Source organism: Pyrus communis, chromosome 11 (assembly GCF_963583255.1).
Source record: "Pyrus communis chromosome 11, drPyrComm1.1, whole genome shotgun sequence".
Classification (NCBI taxonomy): Eukaryota; Viridiplantae; Streptophyta; class Magnoliopsida; order Rosales; family Rosaceae; genus Pyrus; species Pyrus communis.
Window position 1 is genome coordinate 26,654,563 of NC_084813.1, and position 20,320 is coordinate 26,674,882.

Consider the following 20,320-nt stretch of genomic DNA (forward strand, 5'->3'; position numbering starts at 1 on the left):
TTCATTTCCTTCATTTCCCACTCAATGCTCCTATAAATTCAAAAGGCTAGCTAATGTGGAGCAGTAGGACAATGATGTATTTCCCTCTAAAGAAAGACCATTTGTGTCTTCAAAATCGCGGCTATACTTTTATTTTTCAAGTTCTCCATTTTTATTACATGAAAAATGATAAATATACATAATTTTCTGTTTCTCACAAAGTTTATTAATCATGTTCCTTTTTTTATTTATTTATTTATTTATTTAATCCGATGATCATAATATTTAAAATATATATATATAAAAAACTCAAAAAAGGTGTGAGAATCATCTCCCTTTCTCACATATGCTAAAAGCCATAAAGCACTTCCTTAAGATGGAAAGTGTATGTATACGCGGGATATGTGAAATGCTAATGAAACTCTCTCAAAGTGGGAGTTTCCGTCACTTCACGGTTTAATGTTAATTTTTTTGCAACATTATAAAATATTGTGCCAAAAAATAAGATAGCAGAAAGTTCATGGAAAGTCCCACTTTTGAAAGAGTCTCCTTGAGTGCATTTTTGCTCATCACCATAAGCGATAATATATGCTCACCATACACCTCGTCATTTGCCAACTTATCATTTCACTTAATTATGGTTAACTTTTATATTAAATATTCATTTTATAATTTAAAAATATTAACTATAGTTAATTGAAAAAACACGTAATAGACGATGAGGTGTATAATAAACTACACTATAATTATGGCAAGTGAGCTAAAACGCTCACAGTTCCCTTAGCATTTCCTTTTCTCAAATATTATAGTACGCATGTTACTAAAATTTACCCGTGAAGTTTCGTCCATTTCAAAAACCTTTTTCAATGATTGCGTTCTTGGTCTCCCTTTTGAATGGAGGATAATATAATTTGTTAATCAATGCGAGGCCATCTGAAATGTCCAAGCCAAATTTGCAAATTTGCAAATTGGCAAATTGGCAAATTGGCAAATTGGCAAATTGGCAGGACAGTTTTAAAAGTATAAACCGTCTTTATAGATTAAAAAATAGAAAAGAATGACTTGTGCGACCATATGTCATGTGCACCAAAGCATCATCAGGCCTACAGGAATATATGGCTAACAAAGTTTTCAAAGTATTCCCACAATCATTATATTATTTTAATATTAGTTATGTTCAACTAATCTTAATTAATGTTTGAATAACTACATTGTATATTCTCTAATATCTATTTGTCAATATCATCCGCATTCTCGGTCATAGCTACATAGACTCACTTCGATTATTCCCACGAGTCCCAATTTGTGGCGGATGCCCATAAGTAATTGGCCTTTCTTCTAACTATAATGCTGTCTCTAATGTAAATGTTTTTATTCGAATTTAATCAAATGTCTACTGTGTGTTAAAAAAAAGTGACGTAGCCTAAGCGCGCACCAGTTTTAAGATTGGACCCCGAGAAAATTATTGAGTATAACTGACAATTATTAATATCTCTTTCATCACGTAACATGATATATATAATAAATTGCTTATCAATGTTGACATTTAAGATGTGGTTGTAATTACAAATGAAACTCCACACTTACTATAGTCTTTAGTTTACTATTTGAGGTGGAGTTACAAAAACAATGATAATATAAGTGGACGATAAAGTTAATATGTCTCATTTTTAAGCACACAAATAAAATTAATATACTTAAGTTTAATAAAATACAATGTGACATTATTCCAAATAGATAAAAAAAACCCTTCTAAGGCTCAGTTGGTATTACTTTTTTTTTCCCCAATAGCAGGTTCACTTAAGATTAAGCAGTAAAAGTGTTTGATAAAAATAAAATATCCTACTTATTTAAAAAGTAATGGCCTCTGTCACATCCCGGCCCGGGGTGGACCACTTCCCGGGCTCGCTCCACCACCGTAGCACGATATTGTCCGCTTTGGGCTTACCATTCCCTCACGGTTTTGTTTTTGGGAACTCACGAGCAACTTCCCAATGGGTCACCCATCATGGGATTGCTCTAGCCCCCTTCTCGCTTAACTTCGGAGTTCCTACGGAACCCGAAGCCAGTGAGCTCCCAAAAGGCCTCGTGCTAGGTAGGGATGAGAATATACATTTAAGGATCACTCCCCTGGGCGATGTGGGATGTCACAGCCTCCATACAACAGATTGCTTTTAAAAATTGTTTTTACTAAAAAAACATAGTTAAGGCTTTAATGAATATTTTTAATTCTTGTAATATGCTTATTAATTTTAAGAAATTACATTATTTATACTTCTAGACGCATTTTATCCCTAGAGAACAAAGTGACCACCATTACCTATCACTACAAGCCCTAAATCTCTTAGACCACTAGTGTCATTACCACCACCATTGTTGCCACCACCACCGCACCACAATCGCGCCACGACCACCACCAGTTGTTGTCGTCATCGCCCACACTATCATGTTCATTTTGTCATTATATACAATTATATCACTTTTACATTAAGTTTTACTAAATGCTTTTACACTGTTTTTTATGCTCACAACACTTTCAAAAATACATTTCATTAACCACTCAACCTCTTTATTTTACAGTTGATTAATCTTAACCTACAACAAAAACAGTATTGAAAAAAACAACGCAATTCCAAATTAGCTCCAACTTACCTATGAGTAAAGTGACAAATACAAAGTGAACGGTGATTGAAGTGTATTCCCCGCTCATTCACCTTGTCTTGCAAGGGATTACAACCAAATTGAGGGACAAAAAGGGTAATTCGGGATCAGTGGAGGTGCGGATGTGACCCACCCACCGGCGCGGTCAAAGTAAGATAGCTTTCGTTCTAGAACCGCTTCTTTCTCGTCAGCAATATCTGACTTTGACTATCATCCGCTACAACTAAACCCGCGCATGTCACTTTCACCCACCACTCTTTTGTCTCCACGTCAGAAGTTAGACCATCTCCCGTAGACAGACGCGCACTGGATTCTTACCTCCCACCACCGTCCCATTGCTTGATTACCAAATTGCCCTGCTTTGATACGTGTCTCTTTGTCAGCGCGCGCTGTTTCCCTCTAGTAAATGACGTGAGAATGATCCCGTTTTTTCCCTTTGTTCATTTTCTCCTTGTTTTCCAATTTTTTTTATTTTTTTTATTTCGCAGTTTCTCTCTCCTTCTTTATCTGCTACAAGTCGTTTTAGATGATCCACCGAGCGTAGCTTGTTCATCTTCTTCGTCTTTCTGCTTCTCGAATGTCGTTTGAAGCTGCAGAGTTAATTGCAGTCGTCGTTTCGTAGATTTGGAGTTGAGCGTCTTTGAATTTCCAGGGATTTCAGTTTTCACGCTGCGAGTCGCTCTGAGTCGTCGTCCCAGTGATTGCGTTAGGGTTTTTCAGACAATATGAAGACCTCGCTCGGCATGTTTCGGAGATTCGAACTGCACAAAAATGATGCCAAAGAAAAGAGAGACATTCAACCTTTGGCTCAGGTCGATGAGCTCGCTCAGGCTGCTCAGGTACAGTTTTTTTTTTTTTTTTATTATTATTTATTTCGAGTTTATGTGCTTGCTTATTATGTATAATTTGCGTTAGGACCTTCTAAAGAAGCTGAATAGTCTTTCTCCGGCTAAATAAACGAATTCGGAGGACTTTTTTCTGCTTGATTGAGGAAAATTTTCATATAATATTTACTCCGGAGTTGTTAGATCAATGATTTAAGCTTTGTAATTGCTCTTGAAAATTACTGGATCTTTGCCTCAGTGAGTGAATGATTGATTTGACTGTGAATTGTAACTAGTTTGCGCGGATATGATTATGGAGGATTAATGGATCGGGAAACTATATATTTCACACTTAATTAACGAGGAAAAAGCTTTTCTAATTGTGTTGTAGTTTGCAAATAGTAGTGTTAATTACGGGAATATTTAGTTGGTGAGAGTTTGTGCATTTTGCAGGACATGCATGATATGAGAACTTGCTATGATAGCTTACTCTCTGCAGCAGCCGCTACAGCAAACAGCGCATATGGTGAATACTCTGCTTACTGTCATTTGTCCATTAGTTTTTAATTTGATGGTTACATATTGTACTATTTCGATAAAGGAATATGCCCAAATTTGTCGACTTCACCAAAATGTAGAGAATGGTGTTTATATCTCGTATATGATATGACGCACCTATCCACTCTAAGACACTTTTGACATATTATAACTCCCTCATGAAAGTTGATAAGCAGAAAAGTTGTGCTTAAATCCTACAAGGACTGACTAATAGGGTGAGCTTGACTGTGAGTTCAAATGCTTATTATAAAAGGTTGGGTATTATTTGGGGATATGACAACAAATATGGCTAATTCTGAATTATTGAGTGTGTCTACAAAGCATATGGACTTACTGGAAATCCCAATGTTAATTCTATGAGATTTATATTCAAGATAACAACTCAACGCCATGGATTTCTGCCATTTGACCTAATCTGCACTTTCAGAATTCTCAGAGTCACTGCGTGAAATGGGTACTTGTCTGCTGGAAAAAACTGCATTGCATGATGATGAAGAGAGTGGTAAGTCCATCAAAGTATATGACCCTTTTTTTTTTTGTGGGATGAAGGTGGGCAAACCTTCAAGCTTAATTTTCTCACCCATGGCTAAGGATATTTGGAGATGAACATAACATCTGTATTATATCCATGAATTTGAGTTATGGGGATTTTTAATCTTTGAGCTAATCATAACATTTGCATTATATACGTGAATTGAATTATGAGGATTTTTTTTCTTCTTTTTGTGAGTATTGAGGGTTTTATGATACATATGCCTGGTACTTAATTGGCATGCAGGTAGAGTATTTCTGATGCTGGGGAGGTTGCAGTATGAACTTCAAAAACTTGTTGATAGCTATGTGAGTTATTCCTGTTGTTTTGTGCACATCATGCTATCTTTCTAATGCTTTTCTTTCCTCTAACTGAAATAGCTTCACCTTAACTTGGTGTTAACTATTTGTTTCCTTTACTTCAGCGCTCTCATATATTTTTGACAATTACAAACCCATCGGAGTCTCTTCTCAATGAACTTCGGACAGTTGAGGTTAGCTCGTGTATTCTCTTATTTTATTTGGTACTAGAGGTTTTCTCAATAAACCCTCAATTGCCTGCAGCTATATGTTTCTACCCAAGAGATTTCTGCTGTAATTGATTATTAAGTACTCTAGCTGTGTCACAAATCAGAAGGAATTTAAGTGCCTGGTACATTCACACCTGCCCAAAGTAGAATGCTAGGCATGCCCAAAACAGCAGTGAGCATAATATGCCATGGGGCTAGGTGCAGTCTTGGTAATTGGTTTTTGTAAAATCCAACCTGTCATGGTGTTCTGGAGACGTTAAATTTAATATTCAGTGAAGGATACCCTACCTTTTTGCACCTGAGGGATTTGTCGAGGATCCGTTTCCTTTGGTATCACCTAGACACAGCGGCTGTATATATTCATATCTGTTCCCTTGGTTTGTATCACTGAATTTCCTTTCTTGTTATCTTATGCAGGAAATGAAGCGACAATGCGACGAAAAAAGGTCTATTCAGTTCTCTTTTGACCTCTTTACTTAATAGAAGTAAATTTCTTCTGAATTTGGTTTGGTGTATAATCTTCAGAGAAGTGTATGACTACATGGTGGCGCAACAGAAAGAAAAAGGGAGGTCAAAACGTGGAAAAGGTGACAGTTTTACTTTGCAGCAATTGCAAGTAGCTCATGATGAATATGATGAGGAGGCTACATTGTGTGTCTTCCGATTGAAGTCTCTGAAGCAAGGACAGGCTCGAAGTCTTCTAACACAGGCAGCTCGTCACCATGCTGCTCAGGTTTTCTTTATATCTCCAACCAATCATAAAAACTTCAAAAGTCTCGTTCTTCTATTAGGCTGACTCAAAGTTAGCATTCTTCTTCTTTGAATCAGTTGAATTTCTTTCGGAAAGGACTTAAATCACTTGAGGCTGTTGAACCACACGTTAGATTGGTTACTGAGGAGCATCATATTGAATACCAATTCAGTGGACTTGAAGACGATGGTGGGGATGATGGTGGGGATGATGTTGAGGATAATGGTGAAAATAGGTATGATCCTACTGAAGATGGAGAATTGAGTTTTAACTATAGGTCAAGCAAGCAGGGGATTGATGTCACCTCTGCATCAAGGAATTCAATGGAGGTGAGGTCTAATGTAATTAGGAATTTGTGTTGTTTGTTTAAGGCACTATATTCTCTGTTTATTATGTGGTGGTAAACCTCTCCAAGATTATATTATAATCTATCTATTGGATTTTGAATTTCCTTTTTCCGTATCAGTGACATTTAACTTGATAAACATTATGTGTTAGTTTTTCTTAAAAGATTATAATTTTCAAATTTTAGTTGTGCTGATATTGGTACAAGTGCCAGTACTGTTGGTGGTTTCAATTGTTGTTCAACATAGTGCTCACGGTGTGAACTTTTGTCATTATGGATTTCTTTGACATATTTTGTTTGTTCTTATGATCTAACCGCTCATTTCTCAGGTTGATGAAGTGGGACCTTTGTCTCCTAAAGCTACAAGATTGGAACATGCAGATGTAAGATTTCATTGCCCTTTGAATGGTAGATTTGAAGCCAAACTTTGAAGACACAATTGTTTGCCCTTGAACTCCAAATATTGTATTCATAATTCTTTTTCCTTGTAGATGAATCTAGATAGGAACCAATGGGATATGAGGGCCCCAAGTAGAGAACCAAGAATCGGCAGCCACTCAGCCCCAATTTTTCCGGGGAAGAAGTTTGATCCTGCTGAGAAAGCTAGACAATTGCAGGCATCAACACCACGGAAGTCTAATACGTATGTACTGCCCACACCTATTGATCCAAAAGGTTTGAGTTCTTCAAGAACAAGCAGCGCGGTTCCAGAAACAAGGCCAGGTAGACGCAATCCAAACTTATGGCATTCTTCCCCATTGGAAGAGAAAGATCCTGGTGATGATAATCTGCCGAGACCTAATTTCTCAAAAACTCCGCTGGTACAAAAAGAGAGCAATGTCAATAGTACCTCCACCCAACTACCTCCTCCACTGGAGGGACGCGCACTTCCACAGCTTGATACGTTGAATGCATCTGATATAAATAAGACTAAGAGAGACGCTTTCTCCGGCCCAATACCTAGTAAATCGTCATCATCAAAGCCTTTATTATATGATAGTGGTCCTATTGCATCAACTGAACCACCGCAACTAGTTTCCGGGATGCTGTCTCGTTTGCCAAATCCCCAACCTTCATCTCCAAAGGTATCCCCATGTCCGTCACCTCCCCTTGTTTCTTCACCCAAGATAAGCGAGCTTCATGAACTTCCTAGACCCCCCGGTAATTCATCAGCTGCCAAACCAACAAAGTCCTCAGGATTTGTTGGTCACTCTGCTCCACTGGTCTTAAGAAATCAAGAACATAGCATGCCTAATAAAAACCCTTCAGTGGCATCAAATGCGGCATCTCCACTTCCAGCTCCACCATTGATAGTTGCCCGAAGCTTCTCCATACCTTCGGGCAGTCAAAGAGCAATGGCAGTGCATGTAGCAAGACATTTGGAGTCTCCCCAATTTCCAGGCAAGGCCGAAGAAGTTGCTTCACCTCCATTAACGCCAATTTCCCTGTCAAAACTCAAACCGGTATCAAATGTTTCTGAAGTGGCCTCCCACTCTAGTCCCATCCGTGGTGAGCGTGCGTTTTTCAGTATTTTTCCTCACCAGTTGATGTTTTCTTCTTAGAAGTTAGAACTAAATTGCTTCTGCATGCGATGTATATGACGGGGGGTGGATGTTGGAACAGTTTGTGCTTCATTCTTCTCTCCATCTAATTTATCTTTTGTTCCGCTAGGGTTGTGATCATATGGCAAAAGCCTACCTATTTGTCAGTTGCATCCTGCATATAATTTACAGATTTTCTCTTGATTCCTGCTCGGCCGTCGTCATCTTCACAATCATAGCCGAATGATAATTCTTATTTTGAACATCTTCAGTGCGTGCAGGTGGGAGCTGATATCATACAGATTGGTGAAGCAGTGAATTTCTCAGGTATCCTCCGTGAGATTGTTGCGGGTCTCATTTATTTCGTTTAGGTATAGACAAGTCTGTAAATATGTTGTTGAATGTATTGTTTAGTTTCTCATCTCAACCTTTGACTCACTCTTTGTCGTTGCTTATGATGAGAACTAAACTCTACCAAAGTCGTGCCTTTACGATGTATCATATATATTTCTTCAAATGAAGAATTTTGTTAAATCACCACCGCCGGAAAGGTTTTTGCCTTCTTTCAGCCTGCGGAAACAGGTAGATTGCGTGTGCTGACGGGTAGTAAATTAAAATCCACCAGCGTATACTTGCGAGTCTTGAGTTTACATTTTATTTTTTGAGTAAATTGTAACAATGGTTCTTCAATTTTAATGAAATAGGAGCAATGGTTCTTCAACTAAAAATTCATTACCATTGGTCTCTCAACTCATCAAAACGTGTGGTTGTGGGCCTTTTCGTTAACTTTTTCAAAATTTTGTCAAAATGAGTTCAGTTGGAAGGATCATAGCTATAATTTGGTTAAAGTTGAGGGATTATTTCTCTAATTGAATTAAAGTTGAAGGACTATTTCTCCAGTTGGATTAAAGTTGAGGGATCATTGATAATGAATTTTTAGTTGAGAGATCATAGCTGCACGTTTTGATGAGTTGAGGGATCAATGATAATGAATTTTTAGTTGAGGGATTATTGCTTCAATGAAGTTAAAGTTGAGAGACCATTGAACCAATAGAGATTACTATTCTTGACTAGCACCATAGTAAGCTTGATTTCGTAGAATGGACTAAGCGTATGTTAGCCTTGTAGCTCAAATGATTCAAATATTCATCTGATCGGCATCATATATTGTTTATTCATTTTGTATTAAACAAATTGATAATATGAATATGAATATTAAGTATCAGATGACTTTTTTAGAGATAATCTGTAACTATTATTTAAAAAAAAAAAAAAAAAATCATGATTCGGTATAAAATTTGTACGATAAAAATGTGACTTTAACCATATACTGAACTCCACGACAGCAACATAGATTAAATATTACCTTAGACTTTCACGGATAAAGAAACGCCGTCGTTTAGTCGTTGAAAACCAACTACCTTCTCTTCCGTTTTTGGGGAAGTCGTTACCAACACAAGGAGGAAGCGAAAAACCGTGAACCGCCGCCGTGTTGTTGTAAATTGTAGAAATGGAGATAACAAGGAGCTTCCTCCTCCATTCTTCTTGCTCCAAGCTCTCATTCCGCACTCCCTTACGCCACTCTCGAGTTGTGGCTTCCAGTTTCTCAATTCCGATTACCTGTCGCACCCACATCCGAAAACCTCTCGCCGCTTCATGCTCCGCCTTCGACGGCGGCGATTCCAGTAAGTTCGACCTTTTCTTCGATGAATTTCTGATTTATGCTTTCATGCACGCCACCGTGTGATAATTCACTTTGTTTATTTGAAGGCTCAGCAGCCAAGGTTTCTGTAGCTGACCTCTCTTCTGCAGTAAAGGTGAGCTCCATGTTCATATTTTCGCCTGTGTTTCATGAATTTTGAAAATTTAATTTTGTTCTCGTTGAAGTGCTGATTGTAACTGTTCAGTTTTAATTCAGAACAAGGCAATGGATATAACCCCTGAGCTGAAAGGAACTTCCATATTTCTTGTGGGTAAGCATTAATTTGCTTCGTGCTTTTTAAAATTAAAATTCATTCAGAACTCGAATCCTGTGATGTTTCGTTGCGTTCTTACGGATAGAATTTTGATGATCGTTCTGGTGGAAAGGCATGAAGAGCTCCATGAAAACCAGTTTGGGGAAGCTCCTAGCCAATGTGTTGCGATATTATTACTTTGACAGGTACCTGTATATGCTACATCGTTTAAATATCAGGATAAGTTTCTTTGCTCTAGCTGTTTTGGCTAAAATTGTAATTTGTGTTGTTTTGTCCAGTGATAGTTTGGTTGAGGAAGCTGCAGGAGGTGAATCTGCTGCCAAATTGCTTAGGGTGGCTGACACAAATGGTTTTCGGGAATCCGAGGTGATAGTTTGCGACGTATTTGGTGTTTGCTCACCTTAATAAAAGTTGGATTACTACCATTCAGACGGGGCTCTAAATCGAGATATTGATGCAGACTGAAGTATTGAAGCAACTGTCATCCATGGGTCGATTGGTGGTTTGTGCCGGAGATGGTGCAGTTCAAAGTTCAACTAATCTGTAGGATTTCTGATATCATTGCTACCACCTATGTCATTTATTTATGTATTAATGTTAGTAGTGCAATTTTGACTATCTTCCGATTCCAAACATGTACAGGGCTCTTCTGAGGTATGGAATCTCTATATGGATTGATGTACCTGTAGACTTGGTGGCCAGGGGCATGATCGAAGATCAAAGTCAGCTTCCTGCACTCAACCTATCTGATTCAGCATCTTATCAAGAGGTCATCTCTTCCTCCCCAAACTTAATAACTGTACACAACCTACTCCTTTGTTGTCCTTAGATGGAAAGTAAATAGACTCTACCATGTATGGTGCGGATGATTGACTTTTGTAATGAATGGTAACCAGGTTTTGACTCACCTAGGTACTTGGTACGAAGAAGTGAGAGGTGGATACGAAACAGCTGATGCAACCGTTTCCGTTGAAAGTATATCTCCATGATCTTTTCTTGTTTTTAATATACTATATTACGTTTCCTCGGCGGTTCTAACCATTTTTTTTTGGTCCGATCAGAACTAGCTTATAAATTAGGTTATGATGACCTTGGTGATGTAACGACAGAAAACATGGCTTTGGAGGTAACGAGTGTAGTTTTGAAATGCAGACATTGTTTGCAAACTATAGCAAAGTGATTAATGAAATGAGACAAACCCTTGGATTCTTTTCCTCTCTTATCTGTGAATTCAGGTTCTCAAGGAGATAGAGAAACTGACCAGAGTAAAGAAGATGATGGAAGCGGCCGCGAGACCCTTTTAACAGTCCGGTGGTATAGATCCCCATTTTCATCAATTGGAATTAGTTTCTTCTGTAAACCCCAAATTTTGGGGATAGCAATCAGAGGTTTCGTTTCGTGCATGTCTTGTGTAGGCTACAATTATGTGCATGCCGTAAGTATGTTTTCTACCATCCCTTTTATTGCTCTATGCCTTTGCTATACCCAAAAATTGCATCGCAGGGAAAAAGTCGTCGTCGGGGGAGGAGGAAGGAGAAGCACTTCTTTTCATCCTCCCCTCCGCTCCATTCCGCTCCCCCTTTTCATTTTTCTGTTCTATTGTGGTGAATAATATTTCCCTTGTGGTGACTAAGTCAATCCTTCTCGCTGAATCCTCCCTCTTAGTGTGGGTTTGTCAAGAGATGGGGTAGAATTGTTGTGACATGGGTTTTCTAGATTATAGTGCGGCTTTTGTCCATGTTAATTTGCTCTTTTGGGTTTCTTTCTGGTTAATGTCTTATAGTGGCGTTGGTCCGGTTTATCTTTATGCAACTGGTAGCTTTGTTGGTGGTTTTGTGCGTAGAGTCTCTATTGGAGTGGTCACTATTTGTTTCTTTTGCAATTTTTTATTGGAGTCGACGTTGCTTGTATATAAAGAGTGCTCCTTGTCAATTTTATTAACGATTTTGTGCGTAAAGTTTCTTATATGGCGTATTATGAGGCCTTATTTTTTTATTTTGAGATCCTTTTCGTTTGTTGATCCCTTGAATTTAATTTAGAGCTCTCGTTGAAGTTTGTACATTTTGTAATAGACCTTTACAGTTTTGCCTTAAAAAAATCCTATTAGAAGAGATCGTGTGTCACGTGACAACACGTGCGCTTTGGCAAACAAGAACAATTGTAAATTTTGGGCCTCGGCCCATTTGAAAATAAGGCGGGCTGGTTGGTTATTCCGTTATTATGGTACGTGGTGCATAAAAAGCGCAAAAGAAACTGGCAAGGCAAAAGCAATTGGATTAGCAAACAAGAAGACAGACAGTCACAGGATGAGCGGATGAGGGCGGTGCTCCTGCCTAGCCCTTGGCTAAGCCTACACCTGTCTCAGTTTACAAGAGTCAGCGCCGACTTGTTGCCACGTCTCACGCACACTCAATCGCATCGCCTGCTGCCACGTTATGCTTCGAGGAGGCTGTGTCGTATATTATTGATTGATTTTCCATATCCTGACAAAAGGAGATCCGGAAAAAATCCTCATCCGAATTGTGAAAATGCCCACGCGAAAGTGAAATGATTAGTTATTTCCAACTGCCAAACACAATGATAAAAACATACACGCCTTCACTCACAAGCCAAAAAAAAAATAATAAAGAAAAAGAAATGAACGGCCTTTAAGACTTTGGTGTATGCATGCATCTGTTGGACGGACCCATTCAACTTCTTTTTTTTTCCTTCTTCCAGTTTTGGTGTTTTCTTTGGATTTATTTTAAACTAATTTGAATGATAAGGGGAGGGGAGCTTGCTGATGAGAGCTTCACGTTGAAGATAAGATATGTATTTAAAAGACATTCTTGCCCAATTTCAGAAGCCTTCTCCTTTCATCTTCTTCCTCTTAAATTTGCCTAATCTTCTAAATCATATTGTCCACTCAATTATTCTATAATTTTATCCATCATGTTTTTATATACATATAGGCCCCATTAAAATTTTGAACGACTTCCATTACGCGAGAATGAAAAAAAACACACACACATTGTCAGAATAGTATTATGTGTCATTGACATATAAAAAAAATTACATTTATTATATTATTATATAACATAATTTTGTTTTTATCAAAACAACCTGATAATAAAATTATGTTAATTAATGTGTTTATCTCTTACATAATTGGACCTATCTTCTTTGCCTTCCCATTTTCCATACACTTTCATCCCCTCCTATTTATATGGTCACGATTAAGCCACGTCAATATTTTATATTACTATTATTTTTTATCTTATTATCTTTATAAAAAAATTAATATAAAATATTAACGTTGATCACATAAAATAATAAAAGATAATAATATATAGAAAGTGAAATGGCAGAGAAGCCAGTTCGTACATAATTTATGGATGTGGTTTACGTAGCATTACTGAAATAGTTAATGCAATGCGCTTTATACGTGTCGATAGATGAGATGTACGCAGAGATTGCAGCGTAGGGGGGCATAAGCAAAACGAAAGACTCTGGTGGTCCCGACTCCACAGGCGCCGAACACGGACAAAGAAAGTGAAACGCACAGGCAAGTAGGCAGGGCAGGCACGATAACATTCATTTTATTTTTAAACTCAAAGCGTCGAAGGGTAAAGAAAAAGCGTAAAAATTGAGAGAGAGAGAGAGAGAGAGAGAGAGAGAGAGAGAGAGAACGCAACGCAATGGTGCGAAATTGCGAACGAATGGAAAAGTGCGTTTTTAAATATTAATTGGGGGTTTTGAAAATTACAGCGGAGAAAAAGAAAAGAAATTGAAAATGGAAATGGAAATGGTGCTGCTCGTATTTTGGGGTTGGGATTTGGATTGCGATTATAAACCGAGCCTCCTCTCCCTCTCCCTTCCCTCCTTCCCTCGGACTCACACTCCTCTTTTATTTGGTCTCTCCCTCTCTCCCTCTCTCCCTCTCTGCCTCTCTGCCTCTCTCTCTCTCTACCAAACCAAAACCCTTCTCTTTTTTCTGGTTTCAACCGAATCCGATTTCACAAGCATCGGTGCTGGTTAATCGAATTGTATAGGGATCGCAGTTTGCATGGATGGTGATTTTCTGACATGATTGATTGCTTCTCTCGGTGCGTCTTCTGCTACTCAATTACTAATCAATCTCTGTTACTGCCTTGATTTTCTTCTTTTTTGTTGCGAACTCACTGCAGCAGATGAAACAAACCGATTCCGAAAGATCCCCGAAATATCATCCATGACCGCTGATCCTATCCACCTGCTTTGATTTTCTTTAATCTCGCTCTTGGATAGTTCAGTTATCCATTTCTTCAACTCTCTCCTCGACAGTGAAATTTCCAAATTCATATAATTTTTTGTCGTCTCAAGTAAACGTACGTTCTACACCACTTGTATGGTTGGATTGCTCTCACTTTTGCTTCGGAATTCCGATCAATGCTTTGATCATGATTTGACTATCTTAATCTTTTGCCTTTTGAGGAGCTTCGAGGATTAGATTCATTGACTAAACAATTTGTTCTACTCTATGCGATAAATGTTTGTGTATGTAGTGTATGTGCATTTCAATTGGCTCAAACTTCTGATCAATGTAAACACTGACTATGTTTTTCGTGTGCGACTTTTCTTTTCTGTACTGATTCATGCGAATATTGTTTCAGGCCTAGCTACTGATTCTTCAGGCAATCATGAAGTATGTGTGCTTCATGGCTTGCTGCTACGGAGGTCTGAAGATCCGCGCTACTCGTGATCCTCACACGACTCCCATGTGCTTCAGCATCTCTTTGGAAAGAGTGGTAACTCAAATGTTTGAATTCTGGCTCCCTTTGGTGGGTACTTAGCAGTTAGTAGTAGCTTCTACAGACCACTTGTATTCTTAATTGAAGGAGAAATTAAGAGCACTGATTAGTTGTAGTGGCAGCATAGGAAGTTGGAAATTTTTTTCTTCATTGGATTGGAAATAGCAGCTCTATCAATTGATGAGCTGATCTGATCCGACTCCCTCGAGTCCTCGACAGCCCTGCCCATTCTAGAAGAAAAAAAAAAAAAAAAAAAAACAAAAGAAAGCGACTAGAGTTAGGGATTAACCCTGTGAAATTTAGAAATGGGATTGCCTCAAGTGCCCTCAACTGGAACTTCTGGGGAAGTGCTAGCTGCTTCTCCGGGCTCCTTTTTACGAAGCCCGCCTCGATTTTCTAGTATGAGCACGTGTGATATGGATGGGATGCTTGGTAGCAGTGCAAGCGCAGTGGGAGGGAATCCATTATGCTCCTCTTTAGGAGATTACCAGACTAGAACCTCCCTAGAATTTTCAAAGCTCCCAGATGATTCACTTAGATTTAGAGGGACCGTGGAAGTCACTAACAATGTTCATGGTTCGTCAATAGTTTCTGTTGATAAAGCCGATCAGATCACTGCAAGAAATGGACGGAATATTCAAACCCCTGCTTCTAGGATTGTAGGTTTTGAATCCACCGGAACAAGTTCTCTAAATGATGATTCGAGCGGTGTTTCATGTGGTCTTGTTCCGTCTTCTTCTGCGGTTAATGTCACAACTAATGAAATTGTGACCAGTGGGTCACTAGTCAGGAAGCGATTGTTGTCCCCATTGAATACTATGCTTTTTCCACATGAGTTTAAAGGTGATCATTTGGACATTGGTTGCAGAACTTCTGGAACAAATTATCCTGCTGTGGGTGATAATTTTAGTACACCTATTGCACATGATTATAAGAAAGCAAATATTGGGATCAAAGGTAGTTTTACCAAGCCAACTTGTTCTCTGTCTAGTTACTTGGAGCAGAAGAGCATGCCATTGCCACTTGATGAAAGTATTACGGAAACCAGTTTTTTCACAGATGGCCCTTTGCTGGAAAACAAGGATCTCGTACCTCAAAATAGTTATCGATCTTCACCTAGATGTGATGAGTTGACAAAATGGAGTAATGCAAAAATCCGAAGTGGGGAAATATCAATATCTCCAAAGGAAATGATCTCACCTTTGCATTCTTTGTCACCTCTTGGCCCCAGGTTGTCTGAAAGATTGAAAATTGCAGGGGGCTGCAGGACTACTGACAAAGAGTTGGAGGATTGTCATTCAACCTTAAGGAATGTAAAACAAACACTTTACAAGTCTGATGCAGACATTCCGTTTTCCCCTGAAGTAGGGGAGTTTAGGATTGCTAGTAAACTATTTGAAGATGTTGATATTTTTCACAGGGAATTCCTTCCATCTTCTCTAGAGAATAGTACTGGCGTAAGTTATTCTTTGTCCCATGCCCATGGGTCAGCTCCCAACTCCCATTGCATGAGGTTTGTTAGAAGTTTGAGTGGGCTTTCTGTTCGGAGATCCTTGGTTGGTTCATTCGAAGAATCTCTACTGTCTGGTCGGTTCATATCAGGCAAACCCAGTCAGGTTAGTGTCAATGTTCTGTTGTGTAGTAAATCCTGTACATTATTCATTGTTGCTATGTTATAACTGCTGGAATATTTAAATATGTAGAGAATCGATGGTTTTCTGGCTGTGCTGAGCATCACTGGGGGAAACTTTTCTCCGCAATCACAGAAGCTTCCTTTTTCAGTAACTAGTGTAGAAGGTGATTGCTATTTATTGTATTGCGCATCCATACATCTTTCGGGAAATTCTGCATTGAATAGGAGTGGAGGACAAAAGATTAAACAAGGCCTTAGCAATGATGGTTCACAGATTGTCACAAGCCGCCTGCGCATTCCTGTGAAGGGCCGTATACAACTGGTATTTGTTGTCTGTTCCTGCTGTTGTAAGCATACATTTTATTATCTGATTGCCACAGATATTGAAGGGTCTAGTTTTTCGTTACCAGATTACTTGTTTGACTGAGTTACTTATGGAAATCGTCACTCCGTGTAGCATGTTACATTGTGATGGGTTCTCATTATTAAGCATACTAAATTAAGCTCTCCATACTTTGATTTACGCAGGTTCTAAGCAATCCTGAGAAGACACCTATTCATACTTTTCTTTGCAACTACAATTTAAGTGACATGCCAGCTGGTAGCAAAGTAAGTTTAGTGTGTTCATATCTTGTTGCTACTATGTGATGCTTACAAACTTTGTGTTAAATATAATTCGTTGAAATGTATCTATCATTCTAAATTTGAGATATGGCAGAGAGTTGTAATCCTACATCCAAGGAGAACAACGTTGCAACTTAGAACTTAAGTACAACGTCCGTGGTCTAGAATTTCATTTTAGAACCATTCATAAGTACAGATATGTGCTTACATGGCAACAAATACAACTTTCTAGATTGTATACCGTGCATGCATTAAAATAGATCTGCTACCTACAAATTAACTTCAAATTTTGAATTATATTGCCTTTAAGCTGCATTGATGGATTTTCAAACGATTTTGTAGTTATAAATTTGATACAGGAAAAACAATAAAGGACTATAAATTATGTCGTGTGGCTTATGATATTCCATGTTTCTGAGGCTAATTTATTTATTTTTTTTTATTTTGTTCATTTCCCATCTGTTCAAAACGAAGTAGACTTTCTTACGCCAGAAGGTCACCTTAGCATGCAGCCCAAATTCTCCCCTGTCGAGACAAGGGAAGACTGATTTGAACTCAAAAGTCATAGAGAAGAAGGAAGTAGAGAATACAGCCGGAGTAGACATTGTACATACAACAAGATCTGTAGATCAGAAAACTGAAATTAGAAGTGAAGGCTCTAATTTTGTGGATTCCATAGATGAGGGGGATATGTCCAAGGTATCCCCTAAAACAGGAAGGGTGTCCATTCCTTCGTTCCTTGTTGAGAAGAGCTTCAACAATGAGGAGTACCAAAGCAGTAACGGAAAGGAGCGCAAGTGTGTTGATGCATGCTATGGAACCGACAGGAAACATGTACATGGCTGTTCAAGGGTCAACCAAAGCAGTAATGGTGCTCTTCGCTATGCTCTTCATCTCCGTTTCATATGCCCTTTTCCTAAAAAAAGTTCTCGGTCAGTCCAGAGGTGCAAATCAGATCCCCTATCAACACCACAAAGAACAGGCTTAGACATGGATGGGGAGCGCCGGTTCTACCTGTACAATGACTTGAGGGTCGTGTTCCCTCAACGCCACTCAGACGCTGACGAGGGAAAGGTAATGTGCATATTTACTTGGTCATGCATGCGCATCACACACTACATATCAAAACGAAAGTGCTCTTGATGAGCGCCGTATTTTGCATTGCTGCACAAATATAAATGCTTATAAATTTTCATTTGTCTTTGCGTAGTGCTATATATTGTGCAAGCTTAGCTGATCTCTCTTTTTTCTTTGGTTCTTTTAATCGCAGTTGAACGTGGAATATCATTTCCCGGATGATCCGAAGTACTTCGACATCAACTGAAAAGTCTAATTTAGCATTTCCCTTGTTTTTGTTTACTGTATTCCTCTGTGTACATATTCTCACATATACATACACATATATCGTTGGTCATTTCATCTCAAATGACACTAACCCTGTTCTACCTTTGTCCAAATTAATAAAAATTGAATTAGGTTGAACGTTCGGCCTTTCATTTGGTACTGATATTTTGTAACAAGAAAATTAGTTTGGGCCGGGCCGTTGCGCTAACTTTGTTCTTTTTGGAGGGAAACTCTCGATATCGTGTTTGAATTTGTGCGGCCCATCACTCGCAAATATGCACAACAAAATGAATAATTAATTGACGCGAAAGTGACGAGGGGTTTAAATCATATTTACAAAATGGCACAAAACCTTAAAGCGAATCAATAAATCGAAGCAAAAAGAAATTCCCCTCCCTAGTTTCTCTCCCCTGTGAGAGACCTTCCCTCTCTTTGAGGGCGATTCTCACCCTTTCGTGTAAGTGGTTCTCTATCGTGTTCCCGTTTGTTGCCGCCGATCCTGGCTGTGGTTGAGATTGGTGGGTGTTCTTTTGTTTTGGCCTTGGTCTCCCTCTCTTCTCCCCTCCGTTGCTTCTTCCCCCCGCTTCCTGGTTCGATTTACCCTCTTCTCTTCCCACTACTGTCTCTCCTCCTCCCTCCTCTAATTTCCGATCTTTGGTCAAGTTTCGCTGCGAGATGCTGCTTGTTGAGTCGGTGAACTCTGATCTGGTGCTTCCACTGGGTTGGGTGTTCCAAACACGCCCACATTCTCTTTGCTGTCTGCCTTGGTTGGCAGTGTAGCTTGTGGATTTCCATGCGCTTCTTTATCTTTGCTGCAGGTTCTTGGTGATCTGTGGCTGCGTTTGGACTGAAGATTGGAATTGGTTGATGGGTTTGCTGAGCAGCGGCTCGGTTGGGAGATGGGCTTTGGGCGGCTCGACAAGCACTGCTGTGGCAGCGTTGGTTGCGGCAATGTTTGTAGCAAGGGTTGCAGCAGTGTTTCTAGTTTTCTGTTTTCTTCGGTTCCAACTTTGGGTTGGGCTCGTTTTGGTGTGTTTGGTTGGCTCCGTTTTCCTTTGTGTATCTGTTTTGGGCCTTGGTTGTAAGTTTTTTTTCCCAAAAAACAAAAAATAAATCAATAAATCGAAGCAAACAAAATCGTACTAAGCACTAGAGTATCTCTTAAAAAGGGGAGCAACTTACACAATATTAATACGGAAGGACAACTCACAAAGGAAATAAATTTCCTCTTCGAACTATTTGATCCTATTGAATCCAAGATTTGAAGAGGGGATTAAATCAAATAATTATTCATTTTAATAATTTCAAATTTAATTACGACGAAAGAGTACCAAAAGGAGAGTCAAGGGAGGGCCAAATTTAATTTCAATTTCAAATTTAATCTCCAATCGAAGGAGGGTCAAAGGACTCCTTTTAGCCTTACAGCTCTACAAGAAATAAAATTTTAATGAACAGTACTTGGTCATATTTTATACCATCTCTAACCGAATGGGCCAAAGCACCATAGACCAAATATAGCCATTTGACAAAAAATCATCTCCAACCGAGAGGCTAAAGAGTCATGCCAAACATAATTTATTATTTTAATTAAATTAATATGGTTAATTAAATTAAACTACCATATTAAAATAAGGTTTTCGGACATATTTTGAGTACCACTTGTCGCCAAATGAATAAGCCTTCAGATTTCTTATCTTTATATAATCTTAATAATTTTTTGGATAGGATTTTGAGTAACACATGTCGCTAACTTGAGTAACTCTCCAGATTTCTTATCTTTATGTAATCTCAATAATTTTTCAGATAGGATTTTGAGTGGCACGAGTCGCTCATAAAAACATTGTTAAAAATGAATCACGCATTGATGAGACTAGGGACCTTATAATGCTTATACGTAACTTATCATATTGCCCATTGATTTATGGTGGAACCTCAATTTTTTTTCATAATATTATAACAAGCTGTCTCGCATATGAAGCCTAACGGCCACAAGTGCTCCATGTCACCCGAGTTGTGTTGTCCAAGTGTTAGGCTTGAAAATTTGTCACATATGAGGAGACGTGTTAAGAATAAATCACAAATTAATGAGAGGAGGGACCTTACATGTGCTTATAAGTGAGTTGAGTTACTTCTCATATTGTTAATTGGTTTTATGGTGGAACCTCAACTTTCATCAATCAATAATCATGAATTTTTAGTTGAGAGACTATTGCTCTAATTGAGTAAAAGTAATGGATTATTATACAAAATGGT

At 38.6% G+C, this 20,320-nt stretch overlaps 3 protein-coding genes across 5 annotated transcripts; all 3 read left to right on the top strand.

Moving 5' to 3' along the window:
- Positions 1–3,096: 3,096 nt before the first annotated feature.
- Positions 3,097–8,255, top strand: LOC137707572 (uncharacterized protein At2g33490-like). 3 transcript variants are annotated; one of them, XM_068446470.1, is made up of 11 exons: positions 3,097–3,479; positions 3,918–3,990; positions 4,450–4,524; positions 4,801–4,862; positions 4,979–5,047; positions 5,501–5,529; positions 5,609–5,816; positions 5,912–6,163; positions 6,510–6,563; positions 6,672–7,689; positions 7,994–8,255. In XM_068446470.1, exons 1-11 carry the CDS (start codon positions 3,366–3,368, stop codon positions 8,011–8,013), a joined length of 1,974 nt encoding a protein of 657 aa, XP_068302571.1. In that variant the 5' UTR covers positions 3,097–3,365; the 3' UTR covers positions 8,014–8,255. The 3 variants fall into 3 exon arrangements, with proteins under 3 accessions (XP_068302571.1, XP_068302572.1, XP_068302570.1); XM_068446471.1 differs by having other exon boundaries at positions 8,003–8,255; XM_068446469.1 differs by lacking the exon at positions 7,994–8,255 and having other exon boundaries at positions 6,672–7,984.
- Positions 8,256–8,872: 617 nt separating this feature from the next.
- Positions 8,873–11,647, top strand: LOC137708876 (probable inactive shikimate kinase like 1, chloroplastic). The gene is made up of 10 exons (XM_068448037.1): positions 8,873–9,406; positions 9,492–9,538; positions 9,640–9,694; positions 9,810–9,882; positions 9,976–10,063; positions 10,158–10,240; positions 10,340–10,466; positions 10,594–10,672; positions 10,759–10,823; positions 10,933–11,647. The coding sequence occupies exons 1-10, from the start codon at positions 9,232–9,234 to the stop codon at positions 10,999–11,001; spliced, it is 861 nt and encodes a 286-aa protein (XP_068304138.1). The 5' UTR covers positions 8,873–9,231; the 3' UTR covers positions 11,002–11,647.
- A 1,709-nt stretch (positions 11,648–13,356) lies between these two features.
- On the top strand, positions 13,357–18,217 carry LOC137708363 (uncharacterized). The gene is made up of 6 exons (XM_068447420.1): positions 13,357–13,782; positions 14,329–16,082; positions 16,170–16,421; positions 16,628–16,708; positions 17,201–17,797; positions 17,994–18,217. The coding sequence occupies exons 2-6, from the start codon at positions 14,772–14,774 to the stop codon at positions 18,045–18,047; spliced, it is 2,295 nt and encodes a 764-aa protein (XP_068303521.1). The 5' UTR covers positions 13,357–13,782; positions 14,329–14,771; the 3' UTR covers positions 18,048–18,217.
- Positions 18,218–20,320: the final 2,103 nt, after the last annotated feature.